General features: G+C 38.0%; 1 protein-coding gene across 1 annotated transcript in view; it reads left to right on the plus strand.

The window, feature by feature from the left end:
* The window catches only part of BARD1 (BRCA1 associated RING domain 1), a gene marked incomplete at both ends in the record, with an annotated part of 44,645 nt that extends 21,908 nt beyond the window's left edge, over positions 1–22,737 (plus strand). Inside the window, 6 exons of the mRNA XM_082313971.1 lie at positions 304–476; positions 8,419–8,527; positions 10,108–10,237; positions 11,255–11,347; positions 21,600–21,697; positions 22,408–22,737. Of these exons, the coding sequence (XP_082170097.1) occupies positions 304–476; positions 8,419–8,527; positions 10,108–10,237; positions 11,255–11,347; positions 21,600–21,697; positions 22,408–22,737 (933 nt within the window). The remainder of the gene's footprint in view (positions 1–303; positions 477–8,418; positions 8,528–10,107; positions 10,238–11,254; positions 11,348–21,599; positions 21,698–22,407) is intronic.
* Between the last annotated feature and the right edge of the window lie 2,295 nt (positions 22,738–25,032).

Consider the following 25,032-nt stretch of genomic DNA (forward strand, 5'->3'; position numbering starts at 1 on the left):
CTTTTCAACCATGACTCCTTCCTTTCCTGAAGAATACTCTTGACAGAGTCTGTAATCTGGGAGGCTTTGTTCCCTGTAGTCTAATTTGCACACAATTGGCCTTTGTTCAGTTCTTCTCTGTGCTTTTTATTAGTGCCAGCTTCCAAGGTTAATTCATGTCAGGAATGTAACGCAGTATCCTTGCATTGTCTTCCCCGACCATCTACTGAGAGTTGTTTGAAAATGAATGTGCTAACTGGTGTGACAGAAGTCCTTCCTGTGAATTCGGTTTCACTTGCGTTTCCTCTCTTATGGATTTACTAGCATGAGGCATGTAATCATGGGCACAAAGAAGTGGTGGAGCTGCTGCTACAATACAAGGCGTTAGTGAATACTACGGGGTATCAGAACGACTCGCCACTTCATGACGCTGCCAAGAATGGGCATGTGAGGATTGTTGAGCTGCTGCTTTTGCATGGTGCTTCCCGTGATGCAGTGTAAGTAGACGTGGAATGTTGTTTTAACTGTGGCATTAGCTACAGCTTCCAGGGTGCACATTAAGTAAATATGAAGCAAAGCTAGTAATAAATGTGATTTATTTGAAGTGAGGGTGTGGGTGTTAAACGTATCCTCTGCTATACTTATGCCCTCCTTTTCCAGGTAGGTGTTTCCTTTCCATATTGCTTTGTCCTAAGCTTTTCTGAGGATGTCCGAGTCATAGATGGCTGGAGTATTGGAGACTGTACTAGTAAAGTAACAAAATATGCTTACCCTTTTCTTACGCTTTCCTGCTGGCATCTTGTTATAGCTACTGTCAGATCTAAGATGCTGAGCTAGATGAGTTTTGAACTGCTACAGCTGTTTTTTGTCTCTTTACTTTTACTACACTACTTGCTAGCAGAAGGTGTTTTGGTCCAGTCTCTTCTACCTTCACAAATGACATAGGCACAGGCTGAGATTTGGGGAGTGGTTTTTTATTTTTTCCATTCTGGATCAAAACACTAATCCTTGGTACACTTTTTAATTAAAAAAAAAAAAAAAAAGCTTAGAAATATTTTCAGTTGAACCTTCTATACAGTTATGCCTCCTGAAGATTTTGGCATTTGTGTATACGAGGTGCTAAAATCTGTTAGTCTATGAAAAATCCGGCAGGCTATTAGTATTTCAGACACTAAATGTGGTTTTAGGTGTTTGTAGTATTGCTGTTGTGCCAGGGCCTGTGTGTATAAGATTTGAGTCCAATGCATGTCGTCAATAGGTGTGTGTGTATATAGTAACACGATAGGATGAAGTCTTGCATGACATGAATTTCCTTGCCAGCTGCATAAAGAAGCATAAACAAATTCAGCTTAATCACTTCAGCTCTCAATATTGGCTCTTGAAGCTTACAGAATTAAGATACTCTGTGGAAAAGCATAGGGTTTTCAAAAACAGTCCTAATCTTGAATATACTGGAGTTTAAAAAAAAAAAAAAACAAACAAAAACAAAACAACAAAACAAACCCACAAAACTTAAGCACGAAAAAGTAAAACAAGGATCAATTGTTCATCTTCACTTCGTTCTTGAACAACAAAGACCAGTGCATTACACCTTGAAAAGCTGACAGCTTCAGAAACTAATTTTCAAGCCACTTGAATATTGGGAACTGGTTGTGTGACACTTATCACTTGTCTATCTGGTATTTGAAAGCATAGCACAGTCAACAGTTTTGATGCAAGGTTTTGACAGGACTTAAGCACTGGTGGCTTTGCACAGCTGAGGCTCCAAATGCCAACAGTGGACTCTTGGGGTCTCTTATTAGCCTTAGTCTCTGCCGCATGTGTTCACACAAACTGAGATGAAGCTGAACCTCTTTCAGCTCATTCTACATGAGGAAACATGACTTTCTATTGAAACAGAAGCTTTTTAGTCATGGAAGGAGAGATTTATGTAAACCTTAAACTCTGTCTTAGCTTTTCACTGAATACAGGTAATGTTCAGTTGTATATTAAAACAATGTGACATAGGATATGTCACAATGCTGCAACTAGCTCCCTTTTGCAGTACCTCTAAGTATCAAAAATGGCTTCTAACCCGCTTCTAAGTATGCACTGTTCTTGACTTAATCTCAAGGGTACTTGGAATCTCTAGTGTGTGGTGTTAATAAATATATTGACATTTCTTTTAACTTAAAGTATTTTCGGGAACAAATTTAGCTGCCTTTAATCTTTGTTTCATTTGTCTGGCAAAAGGAACCATAGGTGCTTTGGCAAACATCCAGTCCTGTATGTCCCCGCTGGAAAAATTGAGGATTCCAAATCTTCTGTAGACTCTCTATTTCTAGCTGAAATGCTACTGTGCTTGTTACTGTTGCATTGATGATGGAAAGGGGTCATTTGGGTTTTTTTCCCTATTTCTACAGAGAGCATTAGAGACACAGAGAAAGGGATGTACAAGCAAAGTGTTCAGGCTTTTGAATAGTAAGACTTTACTGACCTCTTTGAAACACTACCAAGAAACAAGAGAAATAAGAACAGTATGTCTGAGACTTCTGAGAATGTCTTGTGCCTCCCTTCCTGCCTGTGCCCTGCTAGCTTCCAGCAATGAATTGTGCCATGATCCCTCCCTGGATCATGACTTTGCAAATCTTACAAGGTCTTTTTTTCTGCCACTGCCTCTGGTAGTTGTAGTCCTAATCACACCATGGTTGGATTGGTCTAGGTAAGTGGATTTGAACCATCTTTAATGTAGAAGGTTTAAATATTTTTTTTCTAGTGGATGCAGGTACCCTTATAATGAAGTCACATCTGACAAGAAGCTTGCTTTTCTTCAGTGACTTTTTTCCTAGATCCCCGAGACCTGCAGACCACAGTTTTAAAAACAGCAGGCAAGAACAGGGTGATCACTTAAGATGCTGCAATTATAGTTCTTTTCAATATGAATAGTTATAATTGGCCTCTTTGTACTTAATGCAGGATCTGCTCACCTTCACGTTGTTACTCTAGGATCTTTAAAATAGAAATTGAGCAGTGATGAGTAGAACTTGCATCTCTTCTCAAAGGTTTGTTTTTTTTAGGAATATACCTGAGGAGCGCCTTAACTTCAGAGGTATGCAGTGTGTGAGCCAAGACTATACTAAACCGATTTTGTCAAACTTATGAATTTGTCTAATTTTAGTTTGCATTTTTTTGAGTGTATGAAACTCTTTCTAGTCCTTTTGTGGGCTCTTAATGAACTAACTTTCAGCCCAGGAGAGGGCCCTCTTTATCCCAACATATTAAAGTGATTCTTCATTACCTCATGGGGCCAGGGAGGAAAGTTTGATTAGTTCACTGTGATTACTTGAAGTCTTTTCTTTTAGCTAAGCTAAGTAAAATGTGAGCATGATAAATGTATTCAAATGTTACTTGGGACACTATGAATTATATAGCATGAAACCTCACAAAAGTGACTGATGTCTTGCTGCTGTTTTGACCGTAGAATTAACTCAGTTTTGTGTCTTAATGTCCCTTGTGTGTTGGAGAGTTAATCTACTGGAATAAAAACAGAGCTTGTGTTGAATAGCCTGCTTAGAGCAGTAGTTTTGAAATTTAGTATGATACTCAATTGTGCAAGATGAAATATTTTTTTAAAGATGTGCAATATTTACTGACTGCAGGCCCAGAGGCAGATAAGATCCACTGGTCTGTGGAGGGATGTAAGATATATTTGGGAGCAAATACAGCTGCTTTCTAGTGGACCTCAATTCATGATGTGCACAGATATTAGCATAATCCTAGCCATCAGAGAGCTGAGACTTCACAATTTCAGATTTAGATCATCAGGTTCACAGACCCATCAAGTACATCTCATTCCAAGTGTCTTTCGGGCTAGTTTTTTCTCCTTACATGTTAATACATAGTGCATTAAGAAGTAACTATGTAATATGAAGCAGCTACATATCTTTTGCACCAAGTGAATACAGATGAGAACTACCTCTTTTGCCAAAAGCAATCCTGGGATATCAGTATTCCCTGGCAAAAAATTTTTTTTGAAATCTGTAAGATTTAATAGTTGTGGCACTTTATTTGCCATGCCAAGTTTTCACTGACTGGGAAAAATACGAACTACAAATGAAAAATATTATATGGACCAGTGGACCTATTAATTGTCCTGCTGGTCGAGTTAATTTTTTTAAGTTAATCTCCTACACATAGCTAATTTATATTTTTATAGCTTTTTTTCATGTGCTCAGTCTTGAATTCTGTCTTTTTTCCTTGCTTCACAGCAAGCCAAGTGATTTGAAAAATTAGATCTGTGCATTTGCAATTTCACAGTACTTCGTAAATGCTTTCACTCAAATGGGCTCTCTTGTCAGTTCTTCATGTACGAGAAGTTTAGCATTAGTAAAAATTGTTGTGTTGCCCTAATTCTTTAGGTGTTAGCTGTCTTTGAGTAGCTGTGAGTCCAATTCTCAACAAACCTGTGGGAATGCTTAGGGATAGACCGTGGCCCTCAATTATGAATGGCATAGGGGTGAAAACTATGACAAACTGCAGTTAATTCCAGGAGGCATTAGACCTTTGACACTGACATAATTTTGTCTGTGTTTTCTAAGTCAAGATAGAGCGGGACTTTGCTGTTGAAGTGCAAGACAGTATGCTTAACTTCCTGCTGACAGCAGGTTAATTAAAACCCTGGCCCTGTTTGGATATCTAAGACGGTCTTTATGGCTACACAGATTAAATTTTTTTCCTTCTGTTAGGTTCAAAACAGATTTCTGCTTACCACACTCTCGAAATATGGGCGCTGACTGGAGACCCCCAAAGTGGTCAGATTTTCATATGGGAATTAGTGATTACAGTACTGCACTGGGACGTGGTTGGTGGGACTTCCATTCAATACTGAACTCTTTTTGTGGGGCTGGGGTAAAAGTTGGTTTATGCTAAGCTGTGGAACAGCAAATAACTTCTGGTGTCAAAATGGAGTAGCTTAAAACTCCTCATTACGAACTATTATATAGTGATTGTTTGCTTGTATCAAAAGATGTGAAAGTTTGGGGCTTCTAAAGAATTGACAAGGATGTGTCTCCTTATTTATCTTCTCTCCTCTGGTTGCTTATTTCCTGAAACTTTACTGAAACATTTGGCAGGTAGCTGTTAAGTTTCTTTTTGACTACAGTGGTAACCTCTGTTGTCTTTTTACCTAGGACTTCAGCGATATTGCACCATGAACTGAATCCCATTTCTAAAGCTCTTCATAAGAAGTTCTTTGATCTGTCAGTCCTTAAGATATCATCTGTCATCTCATGTAAAGTCATACTCAGCAGATTACATTGAGTTGCTCTTCATTGGGCTCATCTTTGTTCTCAGCACAGACATCCTGCTCTTTGATTGGAATTTGTTCTAGCTGTAAGAGCCCTCTACTGACTATTCAGTACCTTGATGACTGACTAATAGGAGACTGCTTGCATCAAAGGATACATCTGACTCTTGAGTGTTTAAAACAACTTGCAAAAAGCCCGCTTGCATTCTGGTAGAAAGAAGTATGTCTTAGAGACCTGGTATTCTAGCTTAAGCACCAGAGACACTTACTGCTCTCATGTAGAAACAATTGTGTCCGTCTTCCTTCTGAGTGTGGAAGTTGTGTTAAGCAGTCACGTGCACTGGACCCATTCTCAACAAATCCAGACCTATAGTAGGAGCACATAAACATAGTTATTGATATTTCTAAGAGTGCTGTGTGTGTGTGTTAGGGTGGACCTAATGTGCATGTCCTGCTTAATTTTGTTTTGCAAACTGGATCAAAAAAAATTTATTTTTTTTTTTTTACTCTGAACAAGGCGGATGATTTCTCTTGTTCAACTTGGCTGAATAAAGATGGATTTAGGCACATGTCTTTGCCAAAAAGCCTCTGTTTCCCATTCCTGTGCCTTACTGGTGTTCTTGTAGCTGCACAGATCTCGCCCTTGATCCTGATCATAGGGTTAAAAATAATATACATTCCTAATATAGTAAAGACGGTTCCTCAAGTAACTGCACTGATAACTGTAACAGCCCAACAGAGACTGGGCAAGGTCTGATAATGATTACTTGCTTTTTGGGTGGTTAGTGGGTGCCTAACTAAAAAGAACAAACCTGGTTTTCATCCTTTTTTTGGAAAAGGATGTGTAAATTATATACTCGAAATATTACCATATTATATATATTACCATACTTGAAATCTGTGGTCTGAATGTGTTCTTTGTCTTAGTTTTTATTTTGTAAACCCTCTTTTCTCCTGTTTCAGCTACTTTTTCTCACTTTCTTTAAGCTCAACAAGCTGCTTTATTGCAAATATTCAAAACTCTTAAACCCATCCCTTGGGCTGGTGTTCCTGTTTTCAGACCTGAGCTCCCAAGTTTGTCACATTTTACTTTAACTGTGCCACCTTAACATCCCACGAATAGCCATTAATTCTTCAATGCTGCATAATGATGGGATAGCACTTTGCAACACACTGGTAAGAAGCAACTGAAATGATCTTAAAAATGGAGAAAAAAAAAATCAAGTGAATACAGAGGGGGTATCTGGAGCTCTTATTCGTACAATTTAATTGGCAAAAAGTGCTCTGTATTTAACTGTGGTGGCCTATATATTTATCTATGGTAAACATTCATGAGGTTTGGTTTTTTGTTTGTTGGTTTTGGTTTTTTTTTTTTCCAAACAGTTAAGGATCTTGCTGTGACCTGGGGGGGGAGACACTCCCAAACCTCTGCTGCTGACATACAGTGATTTCCTCCCCCTGCTTAGTTCACAGCAAGAGGTCAGCCATCTAGTCTAAAGGTGATTCTGGTGTATGTGCTAATACATATAATTTTTTTTTCCCCCTCTCTGAATGTGTTGTTCAAAGGAACTGTCCTGCAGCAGTTTGAGTCGAATATGGCCCCTTATTTAAAGAAAGGGCAAGAGCTTCCCTGATGATGCATGACAAAGCAGGAACAGCATGACAATATTTAATGGGCTGCAACTCCCAGGACTGGGCTGAGATTTAACCAATTATCTTTTAGTCTGCAGAATTTGTATTATGCTAGCTCTTTGCTCATTAGTAACACAGAAGAGCTTCGGGTTGGTAATACTGTAAAATTAGCAATTGTAAAATACCATCCCAGAATATTCTGTGTGGGATTTTTGTGGATTGTTGTTTTCCCAAGAGGCTATGTTAGTGAGCAGTGCTCAGTGAGGAGCATAGAAAGGTGCTAAGGTCAGATGCATCTTTCAGCTTTGCACTGCCCAAAGGCCCCCAGTTAAGTCAGAGTGAAGACTTAATGATTTGAGTTTCTCTTTGGGCTGAATTGGGTTATGGCCTTACATGGAATTCCCTATAAAGCTTCCTAGATTCCTACTCTGCACAGGAACGCGTGGCTAACTAAGAGACAGCGCTTCGAAGATGCAGTGGTTTTTTGACCTCTTTAAATGTTTCATTGTTTGATGACTAAGCTTGCTGGATTTCAGATACTGAGTCAGGGCTTTGTTCTCAGTGACAAGCTTCCCCTTCATAACAAGCTCTTATTATGCCTTTTGAGAGCCAGAGCTACATGAGGTGGGGAGAAGAGGATCAGCTGGAATAGCCATTATTCTTGCAAAGGGCAAAGCAAGCAGAATATTTCCCGAGAGTGCTGGCAGAGGATCATGTTTGTTAACAGCAATTATACCTGTTCTGCAGCTTCAAGCTTTCCTCCACTCACTACCATCCTGCAGCTGTGAAGTTGCGTGAAGAAGAGATAGAAGCCATGGCTGTGCTTGATGTTGTGTTTATAGCAAATCGTATCTATCAGACTAATGTTAAAAGAATGGAGGAGGAAAGGGGTCTTGAAGCATATCTAATAACTATGAGGTGCCACATAGGGTGAACAGTGTTCAACAAAATTGGCAAACCAACTAAAATTTGAATGAATTGGCTGTAATGTGTTCTGTGGAACAGCACACTGAGGGAAAATGAGATGCACGCTCAAATTTGGAAGCGTGAGGGAGTCTCAGTTCCCAAGTAGGAAGCAGACAGCTTTTCCCATAAAAGCATAACCACATCAAGCTCCAATGTTTAACACAGTATGTAGAATCTTCTGACATGCCTTTTATGGCAAATGGGTAAGCCAAAAATACATTTCTTGGTTATATGACTGCAATGAAAGATTAAAGCTGAAATTTCTGGGTCTTGTGAATGATATCAAAGTGCATCTTGAAACAGTTTAACAAGGACTGTGGTTTATTTAACTGAACATACTGCTCTGAACATCCCTTACTCCTCAGCTGAATGCAGCAGCTTGTAATTCAGTATCCATCTGTCTTGGATGCAATTCTTACTTGAAGCTTAGTGGTTTTTAGCTGAAATTACATATTAATAAGAAAGTGGGAGGGAAAGCTACCCAGCTAATGTGCCCAGTTAGTTAAGAATCAAGTCACATTTTATTTACTTAAACCCATCTGTGCTTGTTTTGCCAGTAATATATTTGGTCTGCGGCCTGTGGACTATGCAGAAAGTGAAAAGATGAAGTCTGTGCTAATGTTACCGGTGAAGAACGAATCATTTTCACTTAACCAACCCTCTGAGGTAAGTGTGTGTGTGTGTGTGGGGGGGGGGTGTTTTGTTTTGCTTTTTAAAAAAATGTAAGTTCATCCTGTTAAGTATTGAAGGCTTGGACCTAAGTGCAGTACATCACCTGCATTTACAGGGAGATTTAAAATAGGTTGGGAAACTAACTTGGACAATATTTCTAGAATGTAGGTGAGACACTTACAAGCTATGATATTCTATGTTATACTTTTTCTGGGAAAACAAAGGATGTTTCTTGTAATGTGGATTTATTATAGGAGAATGAATGCTGTGTTATTCCTGAAGTATTGTTGATTGAACTTTGCTATTGTTGTTGTTCTTCTGCATATTTAAATTTGTTCTACTTGCCAAACTGGCTGAAAGCAGCAGCAGTCTTTGCTCTAGGTGCTTTTTGCATGCCTTTAAAAGGCTGTTCCAGTATTGTCCTTTGTCCATCAATGAAGATATCAGCTCATCAGTTGAAAACAGTTTTTGGAAGACTGTTTTGGGGTTTTGTTTTTTGTTTGTTCCCCCTTTTTGCCGAAGAATTCTCAGGACTTGTGACCAAAATCAGGGTATTCAGACTTAACAAGTTACTGCATTGTGAAATGCTTTGTGCTTCCTAATGAGTGATGATTAAACTGACCTTGCTGCTACAAGCAGTCCTAGTCTACTCCAGGGTATACAGCCTGTTGTGATCCCTTCTCACTGAGGTAATAAGATACCCATTGGCCAAAAGTAAATTGTTGCAGCTAAATCGGCAAGGATATGACTGTTCCTCCCACGTGTAGCGAATGTAAGATGCAGCTCTTCTGTCGCAAATGAAACACTCGGTATTTGCATTTGCTTTGGGATGAATGTGTGCCAGTGGATGGTTACCAGCTTGTATGGATGACTTGATCAAAAGCCTGAGGCTTTAGGGTAACTGGCTCTCAAAGGTATGTCTCTACTATGGAATCTGGGAGTACTTAGGAAGACCCAGGAGCTGAAGTATCACATCCTTGTCAGCATAACAGTTGAGAAAGCAGCTCCTCTTACTTTGCATTAGTAGTATCCGCATAAAAAAACTTAGGCATTCGTTACTTCCAGGACTGCAATGTATCAGGGACTTTTTAGTAAAAGAAAATGCAGGTGTTAATTATATAGGTTACTCAACATATTGGTAGTGTATCTGTTGGTAATGCTTCACTAAAAGTAGGAGGCTTTACTGCTTTATTGGGAAATTTTTTTCTCCTTCAACACTGCAGTCAGCAAGGCTGTTTACACAATGTTCAACCAGCTGTATGTGTGGCCACCAGTGTCTTTTAAAAAAAAAAAAAAAAACCAAACCAAAACAAAACCAAAAAAAACAACTGATGCACAAGCTGTTTTGGTACCTTGCATAAGCTAAATGAAGTACCTCTAATGTCAAGCTCTTTTCCTCTAGAGGTTGTTTGTTATATAGAGACTTATTTATGGACGCTGTCCACTAAGCTTGCCATGAATTGTTTTTCAAAATGCTTATTCTTATTAAATGAATCTGTCAACCAAGTTAGTTGCTTTCTTTATGTTCCCAAACATTCAGCTTATTGTAGGATTTTCTGTTCATGCAGGTGCTGAGCCCCAGCCAGCCAAGAGATGGACCTCTTGGTATACTGGGGAGCAATCTTAGTTTGGAGCAACAGAAATTGCTGACCAAACTAGCAACAGTTCTGAAGGCTCGAAGGTGTACTGAGTTTAACAGCAGAGGTATGTAATCTTGTTGAAATGTCTCTGTCCAAATATAAGTAGCTACAGTCCTGCACTTTATCCTTTAAGATACTAGCTGCAACAGGTTTTTTTATCGTTCCTAATAAGTGCAGTTTCTGAAATCCCTGAATTACAGCTGTAGTAGAATGATGGTGTGTTGTTGCATGTAAATGCTTATAAAGCCTGCCTGGTTACTGAGGCAGGAGACTTCTAGGGGAGCCACAGTTTGACAGTATATCGTCTGTTATTTATAATCCCTAAGTCTTCCTCAAAGAACTCTTCTCTTTACACTGCTTTTACCAACTTTAAGGTCTCTGCTCATCAGAGACATCCTGTAAGGTTTTTATCTTCCAGAAGTGAGTCTTAGGCAGATGGTGCCTTTAGAAAGAGCATGTCATTGACTAAAAGTTCCCAAATTTCTTCTCATATGCTACCTTCCTTCAAATATTGTTCTTCATTAAGATGATGGAGCCAAATTATGGGGCTTGGGGGGTTTTTTTTGTTCCCTTTTGAGGAGGGGAACATTGTCTTAATCCCTCCTATTAGTTTTTCTTTAGAGTGCTGCTTTTCCTGCTTCTGAAAGAAATGCTAAGGTAATTTTCCCCTACCATCTTTCACACTCTGATTACTACTCCAGAATTGAGTTGAGTTCTGTTAGCTTTGTGTTAAAGCAGTGAGATCCCATAGTAAGATTCCTGTCAAAGTTGAATATAACTTTAAAAGGATTGAAAAAAAAAATACTATCCTATAAACCAGAGCCTCCTTTGAAGATTTAAGTATTAGAACTATAAAAATGTGGCTTCCCTTTTTCACAGCAAGTATATGTTGAAACCCACAAAATTTGTAATAGTGCTTCTACTTATATCTTAGTCTCAAAAGTCACATACTTGTGCTGAAAAGTGGTTGATAAATTATTATAGTCTGTTTATTGTTTAAATGGTGATTGATTGCTTTTCAGCCAGGCATGGTTCTGATTTTTATGTGCTTTTAGTTCTACTCATGTAATCTTTCTCCTAGTAACTCATCTTGTTATCCCTGATGTTCCAATGCCAAGTACTGTCAAATGTATGATGGCTGTTCTGACTGGATGTTGGGTCCTCAAGTTTGAATGTAAGTATTAAATATATGGGATTCTTCAGGCTTTTTAACCAGAAACTGTAGATGGGATTCCAGAGAAAATTTTCCTTTTCAACAACTGCCCTAATATCAATACTAGCTTAACATAAAGTGTTTAATCCCCTGAATGACAAGAGATTTAATTAAATACAACTACTCCTTCCTTGGCAAATGTGTGAATTTCATTATTAGATGTATTGGGTAGATCATACCCTAAGTATCAGTGGGGAGTGAATTTGTTCATTGCTACGTTAAGAGTGATTTGGAAGATTATTGAAAATATCCTGGGAGAGGAGGAAGGAATTTATTAAGTTCTTGGATTTCTTATAAGCAGTTTCCATTGAAATTGATAGGAAACTTTTGCTTGCTTGGGGTATGTGATCAAGGCCTGTAGGAAGGTAAGGTGTTACCTATCTACATATAAGTTGAGATCTGTTGAAAGTTATAACTTCTAACCAAAGTTAGGCTGTCAGCTGATCATAACCCCTGTTTGTACTTTCCACTGAAGTTCTCTATTTGTTGAGAAAATTGTCAGGATTTATGCAATCGCAGGCTCAGGCAGATCAAATGTATTTGTAACTTTTGATACCCATTTTTGTACGCACAGGCCCTGCAGACTGAAGTGCTCTTCAATTAAAATAGTAACCTCCAAGGAAAGATTATTTGCATAGTGTCCCCTTAGCATGCAAGTAGTTTTGATGTTGTCTTTCATGCAATTTGTAATTAGTTTTTATACAGTGAGTGCTTTTTTGTACAGCTGTTCTGTGGACTTACACCCCAATTTCTGCTTTTTATTCATTCTTTCTAATGTATTTCTTAGTATCTCCTTTCACAGTAGTTGTAAAAGCCATCTTCTTCCCCTTGACCTTTATGGCTAAGTCCCTTTAGCTAATAAGTACTCTACAAATGAGTTAATTATCCATGGGAAACTCACAGACAAATTTCATTCTAGTTTTCTACTGTGTGACTAAACATCACAATATAAGGATTCTTTAATGGTCTAAATTTTCCAGTCACTAATGTTTATGAAGGCACTGCTTAAAGCTTCAAAAGATGCGTAGTAGTTTTTCAAATAAGGCACATCATCAGACTCTTTGAACATTGGACTCTCTTTCAGGGTGTGTGTTTGGCTTCCAGATAGCCAGTGGACTTGTTCCATGCTTTTTATAAAGGGTCTGTTGAATTAGTGTCCTCACAGAGATGTTTCTGCAATGCCTGCAGTGGCTTCTGTTCGTGGCCTTACAAGCATTTCCAAAAGGAAAACATTGTGTTGTCTTTGTACTGTGATTATTACAAATAGGAGTAGCTTCTTGTTGAATATGTAACATGGAGAAATACTGTTTATACTTAAGCAAGCAGGTGGGTTTAATAACCTCCAGACACTTTGTTGATAAGCAGAAGGGAGATGGTTTCCTGTTTGGAGGTGGGGATGCAGAAGGAAACTCATAAGGCCTAGAAGCAATGTTTGGGTTGTGTAATTGGAAAGGGTGTGTGCAGGTGCTCTGTAATGATACCCTGTTTAACTAAGACTGAATAATCTGTTTCTGTGGTGAACCACTTTGCAGGTTCTTGGCTTCACTCAGTTCAGGAGGTCTGCATGCCTTCTCTTATGCGTGCTAGGGTGGTTTTCCTTTATTGCATTTTATCTTCTTGCTAGTCAGATGCTTAGAAAGCTTCAGCTGAGTGGTAGGGAGATGTAATTAGTGAGACCTGAGTTTAAATCTTTGTGGAAGAACTTTTATATTTAGAAGCGATTGGAAAAGAAAAAACAAATAAAATAATGTGGGGGTTATTCAGGGAGTATTTTCATATTTTTTTGTTTGCAGCTGAGTTTTATTTTATGTTGTTAGTACTGATTAGTACAATCCTGACTGCTAATGCTCCCAGCTTAGTAAGCAACATACTACTTAAAAGCGAGTGATTCTCCTCCCTAGTGGGAAATGTTAGTAATAACTCATGGGGTCTGATGCAGCTAAGTGCCTATAATTAACAGCACCACTCCATCTGTTCCCACCAGTCTGTTATTAGTCTTCTTCAGAGTCATTACAAGTTAAAGATTGTTATAACAAATAATGGGACTCCTGCTGATGGAACATTTGTCTAGGAAAAAGAGGTCTTTGATTTTCTTTTCCATAATTTCTCTCTTTATTTATTGTGGCTTTTTGACTTCTGTTTGGATAAGTTTCCTTAAATGTGATGCAAATAAACTTCCAGAATTGTGTGCATATTCTGGCTTGCTTCTGTCAAAGCCACTGCAAATAAATTGAAGGAGTTGCTTATAGTTCAGTGTTGTAAACCATTCACTTAAAGTAAATTCATGTTCAAAAAGTTCACTGAAATATTTGAAAAAACAAAGCTCAGTGTAGCACTTAATGAAATGCTGACTATGCATAAGTGAGTATTTCAATTTTTTTTACTACAAGGTAAGCTGCATTTGATTGTTATTTCTAAAGTTATATTTATAGTCTACACATAATTATACTACTTTTTTTAAAAAACATCGCATGCTTGCAAAATATTTAATTTAAGGGTGTATTTCTTATATTAACTCTTCTGTTATAGCAGGCTTTCAAGCTGTGTTTCTCTAATAAAAAGCAATTTCCTTCTCTTGTATAATTCTGTGATACTTCTGTTTACATGTGTCTATACACACAGATATAGCATCCATTAGTATCAGTAGAGAGGTAATGTGGAATTTTCCAGCAGAGTTTGAGCTATATCTAAGGCCTCTAAGTATTAAGAGACCCAAGATCTAAATATATAGTTTCAGTTTTGGAGTTCCCTTTTGTCTTCAGGTGGAAGATTAGGATGAATGGATGTCACCACTGAGCAATATCGGATCTTTACAGCAGAAAAGTTTCACATTACCAGTTGCCGTTCCGTGTTTTCCATATATAATACCCTGTCAGCAACATACCCACTTTCAAAGCAGCTTAGAATTCAATTGAGACACTGTTGTCACTGTGGTCCTTGCCCTTGGCCATATCTTTCATTGGTTTCATTATTTTATTGCCTTCATTATTTCTGGGACGGTAATAGGGCACAAAGTAGCATATCATTATCCTTCTGCAAGTAGGCTGAGACAAAGATTCAAGTATCGCTGTATTTCCTCTATGCTTTTTGTAGAGGATAGAATAGTGTAATTAAAACCAGCAGAAGCCTTTAATAGCTTTTCAGCTTGTTTTTTCTTAAACTGATTGTCATCTGTTAAAACAGGGAATGAAAAATGATCTCAGTAACGATATGCATCGAAACAAGCTTGTGTCAGTCTTTGCAGCAAAGCATCTGGAAGAATTTTAAGCATCTGATTGCTTATTCCTTCCCTTGCTTTGCTTACCTGGAGCAGCAGCAATGATTCAGCTCTGATCGTTTAAAAGAATGCAAAAAAACCCTGCTTTTCCTCTAAGGATTCGGAACAACTGGGAGTTGACTTGGAAGAGCTAGGGGATTGCATGACTGACATTTCAAGGTGAAAACATCTTTCTGAATTTCTTGGAGCAATATGCCCATTCTTGTTTAGGCTATTAGACAAGACAAGTGCAAAGCTGTTTGAGCTGACTGCTTCTCAGACTGGACTGTCTCTCTGCCATGCATGAACATCTTTTAGATAACAGGCTGATACTCAGCAAAGCCCTGCCTCCTTAAAACAGCTCAAAACTTTTGATCACTGGGGTTTCATGCTTGTTTTGCAGTTGGAGACTTTCTTCAACTGCCTCCTTCTACAAAAGGACTCGCAGCTCTGTGGGAGGTGGTAGAAATATCTAATGTGCATATGCATGTGCTAGTTGTATTGGGTGTACAGCTGAGGGGAGTGTTTCATGTCAACAGGGTCTGAACTTCTGCACTCCCACAGTGTCTGCACCTCCTGGAAAGGAGGAGGGAAACAGTTTCACTTCAAAGTTGGCACAAATTTAGACTGTGAAGGTGCTGGGGTTTGCAGAGGAGAAAATGGGGGCAAGAATGTCTTAAATGTGTGTTTGCCTTTGACTGCAGAGATGGAAGTGGGCTGGTTTGAAATAAGGTCTAGAGGAAAAAGAAACCATGTGTCCACTGTTCCCTCTGTTCTGTGTCATCCAGATACTCAGTTTTTCGTATTTAGAGAGTCCTTTTGCTCTAATTCACTTCTGATTTGAAGAAAACATTGCATTAAGGAAGCCCATTGTAAGGAGAAGGATGGGAAATATTACCTCATTTATTTAAAAGCATGTGACGGGATCCACAGAATGAGTACTTCCAGTGGAATTTAACCTGACCTCTGCACCTTAGGATAGGCTGCCTCCAGTCACTTTGATCAGTTTAGAAAACAGCAGTGGCAAATAGTGGTTTCTTAAAGAAGATATGATGCTTGGGATTTTTTAAGTGAAGTAATGATTTTCATATTACATGCTCCTGGCTTCTGGGAATTGATGTTTAAGGACTTCCTAAACATCTGCTCCATCATGTTTAATAAATATCACCTGGATTAACTTGTTAATTACCATTCTTAAGCAGATTCATTTTAGTCTCTGCAGCATCTTGTGTCATTTCTGTGTGTTGGAAAATGGACTGCTTTTATTTCACCAAATGAGATCTCTACCTCACGCCATGAAAATCTGTGATTCTAAAGTTACTTTACAAGAATGTAAGAGACAGTATAAAAATTCTTTTCTGTGCTGTAGTAGAGACCAGTAATGCTGTTGATGAAAGCAAATTGAAGCTAGCCATGCCAGGTTCCCCTAAGGCTTTCTCTCAGTCCAGATTTCTTCCTTTTCTAGGAAAATAATATCATCAAGCTTTACTCAATCTGCATGTAAGTCTTAAAACCCAGTGCAGACTGACCTGAGGAAGGTTCAGTTGCAATCTCTACTGGATCCTGGATATGTAGTATTTTATCTTCTTTGTTGCTATCCTGTATTTCTAAATTACTTTTAGCTGTTCTAAGAGATTTTTGGGACTAACCCCTGCTCTTTGCTTTATTAATGCAAATCCAACAAAACTCCACTAAGGCTAATTGAGTTACTGAGAGCTACCTCTGGGTATCTGTGGGTGATTACAACTTGTTCTTGGCAACCAGCGCTTTTTGTACTTCATCCTGTTTAAATTGTTTTTGCTGATGCAGTTAGTTTCATTATAAACCAATAAGACTTACATGAATAAGGATTATAGGGCTCTGATCTTAAATTTTGCAAATAATGATTTCTTTATTTCCAGTACTAGTAGCTACAGTCGTATCAAAGGTCAATTAACGATACCGTTAAGAGTGGGCACCCTTTTAACCTCTTTGCTCCTTATATACCAGAAGGTGAGAAGGTAGGGGCAGCTGTTCAGTGAAGTAATAAGGATCGGTGTAAGTAGTGATGCTTTACTGATCTTGCTAATGAGGGGAAAAAAATGAGCAGTGTTCTTCTTGCCAAATGTGGTGGCATCAAGCTAAAATGCAGTTGTATTAAGCTAAAACCTTCTTCTGCAATATTTTCTAGGGACTTTAATGCAGGCTCTCTTTTTTGCTAGAATTTGGTGCAAATGATCTTGTTTATATCTAGTGTGAAATCAGCTATTTAAGAGGCTTTCACATTTCTAGTGTTCTGCATTTTTAGGGAAGAACTTTGCATGACCCCTGTGTACATGCAATCTTGCCCCAGTGTGGTCTTCTGTCAGGCAAGCTTTATTAGTGAGTGCTTGCACACTTGAACTGGGCATTGCAAAACAGCTCTGGTCCATGTGAAAAGGAAAAATTGCCACTTGCCTTGGTACAACTCTTACCCTTTTGCGGGTAATTGATCCAACTACTGTGATTAAACTAGAGGGCCGCTAAAGCATAGTTGCAATAATCACCCTCTTCTCTTTAGGGAAGAGAACACGTTAAATGAGTAAACTTGATAAACCTCAAACCTAGAAGGTCCACAGCTCCTATTGGCAATAGTACCAAGGAATAAATCAAGATTGGCTGAGATCCTGAGTAAGTTGAATGGTTTTATTTTATTTTATAACAGAACAGACTAGATTTTTTTCAGACGTGCCTGTAAAGAATGCACAGACTGCAAATGTGGGAAGGAAAACAATGTAACCCTGATCTCTACCCCCTTCTAAAATTACAGGTGTCCTCTCAAAAGTAGGTTTACTTCCTCTGAGAGCTTCTTTAAGGATGTCCTTGTCCTTCAGAGATTGTCCTGTTCTTAAACTTTTTTTGCATAAGTACTTAAGATGTCCATCTTAATTTCAGAAGGGAGATGGCATAGTATTGATGGTGTCCTGATCACTTGTTAATTAGGATAATAGCATTTCCTTTTTTCAGTCCATTCATTTGACCAGTGTCTTGGCATCAAGTTCTTACTGGTGGCTTTTCAATACAGTGCTAAATAAATGAGAGTCTGTAATCTCAGGAGTTCTGGGAATCAATTTAACATGGTTCCTGTTTGAAGTCAAAGGGCACTATACCTCTGACTTAAACAGGAGTGATGTAAGGTAAACAGAGCTTCTGGAAATGTCCCTGTAAAAGTAGTGAAGTGATATACCTTTGAGTACAGTATGGAATTTTATTTCCTTTTATATGTCCTTTTAATCAGGATGACACTCAGTTGGATGGAGAGACTATTAAAAGGGAACTGTCATGTTATCCAGCCACTTATACACGTTAGCAGCTCTAAAATTAATAATACCTACTCAAGAAAAAGATCTGGGCTTACTGAGTGAACTCAGCTTAGCACGCAGGTGTCAAAATAAAATCCCTAGCTGTGGAAAAAAAAAGAAAAAAATCGGAAGGGCCTACAGTATGCTCTAATCTTCTGCTTGCATCCCTACTCTTAAGCGTGAAATTGAGGTTTTTTAGCACAAGGTCATCTTGTCGTAGTTGTACCATCTATTAGAAGAATGATAAAACTTGTACATGCCTGGTGCCTCCAAATGACAGTGTAACGCAACCAAAACTGATTATGCCGTCTCCGAGAACCTCACTTAGACTATTGCATCCAGTTGGAGTCACTGCATCTGAAAATGATAATGCAGAATTAGTGATCTAGCACCAAGTGACTTGACACTAAGTTTTGTCTGGAGAGGGGGAAAAAGAATGGGCAAATAACCTTTTGTTTAGAGAAATGGATAATGAATTAGGTAGAAACACAGCTTGAGCCCTCTGTCATTTTATCTCAGATATGAGAACAAGGGCGTATTTCCCTTTTTTTGTTTTGCTGATTTTTTTTTATAGTATGTGAATCCTTTAACTCTTTAATACAAAAATCTCTTTATAGTATGCAAGAGTTGCTGAAGAGAAATGAGCAACTCAGGAAGAAATCAGTCTGAACAAAGTCTGCAGTTAAAGGACATATTCACCTCTATCACTTAAATTATTTTAGCTTCCTTTTTCTAGTTAGGAAGCCTTCCTCCGTGGACAGGTATTCTTTGACTGTTCACCTTAGGGTTCTAAGCACCTTCCTCAAACATCAGTTGCTAACTGTCTAAGTTTTTTGGGAAAAAAAAAAAATATAGCTAGACCACGATTCTGATGACACATGACATGCCGTTTGCCACATTTTGTTGTGCCTAGGGCTCTCCTTTTGCTGTTACCCTGTGTCGTCTTGTCTCTTTCCAAGTGACACTCTTAGTACGGATTAGTTGTGCTGTTGATGGTAAGATTACCATGAAGTATGTTGAAGCCTGAAGCACCGCCTCTTCTGAGCTTGAGGATTTCAATGACTTTCTTTCCTCTTTTGCTACCTGCACGTAGACAAAGTTTTAGACGAGACTGCTTGAAATGTTCCTGAGCACAACGGTTCCAAAAAACATTTGTTCTTATCTATCAAATATGACAGGACCCATGAGTCAGAGCAAGTTCTGCTTCTACATCTTGCATGAAAAATATATTCAGGAATTGAAAATGTACTACTTTTCCATCACCAAAAACCATACAGAGTCTGTTGCTCCACAAAGTTGTGTGTGTGTAGGCCTAACAGTGTTGCCTCTTAACATATTTATGTTAAGTGACATATTTATGTTAAGTAACAGTTTTTATGTTAAAGAGAAACACCTGGGCACTGAGAATTTACGTTCAGGGCTTTTTATCCTATCTGGAATACATAGCTTTTGTGCCATAAATCTGTTAAGGCACAGATCTGTTCTGATTCTAGCTGGTTAAGATAAGTTAAAATTAATGAGAATGCTGATCATGCAGACACTGGCTAGACAAATGGTCTGTTTGCATATTTCCAGTTTTCAAGGAAACATGTTTATCTTGTGGTTCTTATAGATACAATGAAAACAGGACACATGTAGATGGGTCTCTCTTCTTGCTCTCATGGAGGATTGTCATTACGTGTTGCAAAGAACTTTGAGGCATACAGATTCCTCGGGAGACTTGGCAGTGTAAAATGGACAGACATGTAGGCAAAACAGACATAACCTATTTTGCATTTTCTGCTAAATTAGACATTCCAGTAACATTAGTCATTTTCATTACTTTTTTTTTTCGGGGAAGTAACAGTACAAAAACACATCATAGTCTTTTGTATTCATTCAATCTTTTACTACTTTTGTATCAAATTTGCTTCATTTACAGATGCTGGCACTAGATGCTCAATTTGCGATGTACTCATTGTATAAAAACCTCAGCTCCGTAGTGAAAGTCCTTGAAATTGAGCTTTTGATAGTAGATTGAAATAAAACATGCTCTTAATGAACGGATGGTTCTGTTCTTAAGACTAAATGAGATGGTTTTTCCTTTGTTGTAAGTGGCACCCATTAACGTCTGTGTTTTCTTGGAAGGAAAGAATAGCCGTGTAAGTTAGAGGCAAATTGACACAGGAAGTCTTGTTGAGTTGTGATGATAAAAAAATATTGAAATAACTTTTAGATTTATTTTTGAGTCATGAGTACTTTGAAAATAAGTTACCCGTATTCATTGCTGTTATCAATAATGAATATGCAGGTTGCTTTTCTGGAAAATACATGATTAGGTTGCCCTTCTAGTTTTGTACAAGTTCATGTTAATTTTCCTTGAAGGAATGAACAAGTGCAAATTATCAACCCAATACTTGTACACGGAGGGAGATATATGCTGGCATAGTGTTCAACCAGCTGTGGTTTTCTGTATAGGTTTATCTTTTTTGGTCTAAGTACATTGGAGGACTTCTGGTAACTAACATATGAATTCCCATTGCATTTTGTGAGTTTGTATGAACTGGTGGTAAATTGCTAACAGTTGGCTTTCAAGATCTCTCTAGATTAGATATTCCTATCTATTGGCTGCCATGGTATCTCAGTACTTTTGTCAGTGATACTTCTCTTCGTAGTCTTGTGCTTTCTTCCTTTTTAGGATCAAACCCCTGCATTTTACTTCTGATTTTGTTTAGCTTGTATTTTTTTAATACTGTGGGTTTCATATTTGCACAGTAGAAATAAGTTGCTTGATAAGAAATGCTGTGCACGGAGTGAGGTCCTAATTTAAAAGTTACAACCTTGACAACATTGTAAATCCTCATGGAACAGTTTTCAAAATCAGCTTTGCAAACTTACTTTCTTGGGTAATTTTTATTAATGAGTGCAATGTATGTATGAGTGCAAAATGTGCCATCCTTGAATGGGTGACCACAGCAATTTCTCTTTCCAAAGTGAGGTCAGGTAGTACGTTTAACTGATGTTAGTGATACTTTAGCATCAGCGCATTCGGTATTGGAAAAAATAACTAACCTTAAAACAATGTAAAAACACATTGACTCTAAAAGACAATCTCATTATGCAGCAGTGGTAACAAAAATGAATGCCACTGTTAAACCCTAGCATAAATCTCCGGTTTGTGCTGATCTTGGAGACCTTGAAATCCCATCTGATTTGTTATTTGAGGCCATAGCTGTTCGGAAACAGCTTTGTGCTTGCTTTGTAATTGCTCTTTATCAGGCAATTGCTTCCATTTCATAACTGCGGAGTTGGTTCTACATGCTGGCTTTAAGCTTCCCAAATGATCAACAATTTGACATTTGACATTAAGTGGTTGACCTTTAGTGGGTAAGAGGAAAAGCTAATAATTCCTAGTGTTTACAGCAGTGATTTTAGTGTGATATTGCTTCTCTCCATCTAACTTGCATCTTCAGCCGCTGTTGTAAATTTTTTCAAGTTTAAAAGCAAATTGCTAAAGCACACAAGCTTTGATGCTATGTTGTGCATTGTGAGTAGTCCTTTTATTTTAGTGCAGCTCTTTAGTCCCTAAAATGACATGCAAGCCTCTGTTAAAACATGGGATCTCTAATCTTTGCCTTCCTTATTGTGGTTTTTGTAGGGGTACATGCCTGTCTACAAACCACAGTTCGAGAACAAGAAGAGAAGTATGAAATCCAAGGTGGCCCACAAAGAAGCCGGCTCAACAGAGAACAGCTGGTGGGTTTTATTGCTTGAGACAGATTATCTTAATGACCTTTGGTTCATGCGTTTTTGCCCTTTGCCACATGTGCAGGTTCAGTAGATGTAAAATTTTAATGTGGTCTTGTAGAGAAATTTGATTATGTGCAAGGTGATTGAAAGAACTGCGAACACCCATAAAGCTGTCATTTTTCTCTATCAGTGGATATGTTGCTATAACCTTGTCAGAGGGAGCGCTGTTATTACATTCGTGGAAGAAGTTGTACGGGACGGGAAGTGATGCTGCTTTGGCCTTCTCTGCTCAACTTTAGAACCTAGTTGAAATTATCTGATAGTTGAAAGAAAAATATTTTTATTACTTCTTGTTTCCATATAGGACCACTCTTATATCTAACTGGATTAATTTCTGGTTACTTTCTGGATTACACTGGAGAAATCCATTAAATGTATTTTAACAGTAGCTGTAAATATTCCTAGCTCATAAGTAAACCCTGTTGTGCTGGAAAATATTTGAACGTTAGCAAGAACTTACCATGTAAGCAAGCTTTTCTTGGTTGCATACTTATACTGAGGACCTTACATGTTAAGTTACTGTTCTAGTTTCAAGTGTTGGTCACTTTAAATTGTATTTTTTTGTAGGCACTGATTGTTCCTTTCCACTTTTTTCCTGTGTGCTCAGTTGTGAAGTCCTGTATGTATTTATTTATTTATTTTTTTCTTCCACTTAGTTGCCCAAGTTGTTTGATGGATGCTACTTCTATTTTTTGGGATCTTTCAAGCATCACCAGAAGAGTGATCTTGTGGAGTTGGTCAAAGCAGCAGGAGGACAAATTCTGGTTAGGCAGCCAAAACCAGACAGTGATGTGACGCAGACAGTCAACACGGTGGCTTACCATGCAGAATCTACTTCTGACCAGAGATTTTGCACTCAGTATGTAATCTATGATGTGTCTTCTAAATTCAAGCCAGAAAAAATTCGTCAGGGCAAAGTCTGGATGGCCCCCTCCAGCTGGCTTATAGACTGTGTGATGTCATTTCAGCTCCTGCCTGTAAAATGAATATGTCTCATGAGCAAGGTTTTAAAGTGTGGTGCATCTTGAGCAGTTGGAATGCTCTGGTGAACGCTGGTCTGGAGCTGGAGCTATGATTTATGTTTCGCATTTAGGAATACAGGAGAGCTTTGACGATTTAAATGAGTTACTAAGATCACTGGTATGCTGGAATAAATGAATTTACAATGGAGGAGGGACATAAATATACTGCATTGAAAAATGTGCCTTGGGTTATTTAGTATGCTTTATTTTTGCATTTAACCTAAGTGTAGTAATCACTGACATTTTGTAACTAAGATTTTGCAAAATTAAACCTACTGCATTCTTCATTTAAACCAGCCCTTCCTAGGTCACAGAGCATGACCCCATTTCTTTTCTGTTTAATACTCATTGACAAGATCTACTGTATGTGTCAAGATTTCCCAGCCAGGCCAGAATTTGTATTGTTTAAAAAAAAGACTCTATGCATTTGAACATAGTCATTTGCTCGTATAGACATCTCTTCTGTCAGATGACGTGATGTTTCTTATAACTTCTTACAACTGAATTTTGCAGGAAATTCTTGGCCACGGGATAAGCTTCGTAGAAATTAGAGTAGAGCTAATGGCCTAAATTTATTTGGAAGTAGACAATTTTGAAAACACTCTCTTTAAAAATCTTGGTCTAAAATTCCTTATTTGTAGCAAGAGTAATGCTTTATTTACTTCTGTCCTCTCTTATGCTTTAACTTGAATTCTGTTCTATTTTCTGAAGGTTTCTAAGCATCAGGATCCTTCTTAATTTATTAAAATAAAAAAATATTCTGTAAGTATGGATGGTTGCAATCATGGATACTTTAATGAAAAAAATTTAATGATTACAAGAATTATGCCTCACTCTGCACAATTGTACTTAAACTTAGGTGGCTACATTGGAGCAATATTTGATTCTTTCATATTTGTTACAATAAATTTCTAATTAGTTTCTCATAATTGATCATAAGTTATTGTCGGAATATTACTTCATCACTCTTTGCTCTTATGTAATGTCTTGCATCTTTTGCATTGCCTTAGTTTGTGAATTCATAATTTAAAAATGGTAATAATATACAATGAGAATGATAGTTGTGGGATAAAACAAAATTTCTTGTGTTTGCTTTTGTGTTGCTTGTAATAATAAAACTTCTGGTGCCAGTAAATTTGGAGTATCTTATTGCATGAGCTTAGCTGCAGAATAAGTACATAGTCCATATGTATCTCAACAGGTAGATGGAAATGTAAGTACTCTTCTGTGAACTTGATACAGCTGTGAAGATAGCGTATCCACCAGCTCTTCAGTGTAAGAGACAGTTGTTTTCTGTAACCATTGCCATTGGAGATCCTATGCCAATTTTCAATATGCTCTATAGAACTCTTAGAACTATACACTTCATGTATAACAGGTATAGTTTTCCATAGCATCTACTAGACTTCAGTAGCTGGAGTATCTTGATCTGTCACTTAAGCTAGACTGAATCATTGCTCTTCACTAAATGCAGTTCTCAAGTACTTGCAAGTCTGTGTGAGCGAGCAAAAATGTAAGGCTCCTTAATAAATGGAACAACCCATGGGATGAATGTGTTTTGGGTTTTTGTGCAGATAAACACTGGCAGCAAATAAGGTACTGGTCATTTATTTTAAGAATAGTAGCACATTTTAACTTGGCATTTCATAGCACATCAATATCCCTAATGCGGTATTCTTTGCAAAAATAGCAGTGAGTCTTGGCAAAATTCTTAAGAGTGGAGCTTTTCTGCTGTGTACCAGGAAGAAATTTGGCCCATCGGTAATCCTGTTCTATGTCCTAAAGTAGGGGCAGCAGATTTACAGATTTTAAGAGCCATTGCTCCTTGGCAGCTCAAAAGAAACTCTGTTAGAAAATCACCCTGATTTTTTTTTTTTTTTTTTAAGCCACACTGAACTTTTCCTAAGGTCTTGTTCCTTTGAATCAAGTGGTGGTTTCAAGCAGAGTTACTATCAAATCACATTATTTCCATATCCTACTGAGGAGTGATCCTTACTTACCCTTCTCATTGAAGTGCATTCAAGATCAACTCTGGCCCGTCTCCTTCAGGTCTCTTCAGGAATTCGGAGTTTGAGTGCGATCAACTTGTGCAGACTTCTGCACTTAAAGAGCCTTGCAGAACTGCTGTAAGTAGACTCTGATGCCAAAATTGCAGCAGCTGTCGAACACTACTGAAGCAATAGGTAAGTACACAAAAGCTAGAGGTCGGTAATGCAGACCCTGCTTAATTCACTCTTGCTAATCATTAAAAGCAGAGGG

Source organism: Platalea leucorodia (assembly GCF_965183815.1).
Source record: "Platalea leucorodia genome assembly, chromosome: 5".
In the NCBI taxonomy this organism is placed as follows: domain Eukaryota; kingdom Metazoa; phylum Chordata; class Aves; order Pelecaniformes; family Threskiornithidae; genus Platalea; species Platalea leucorodia.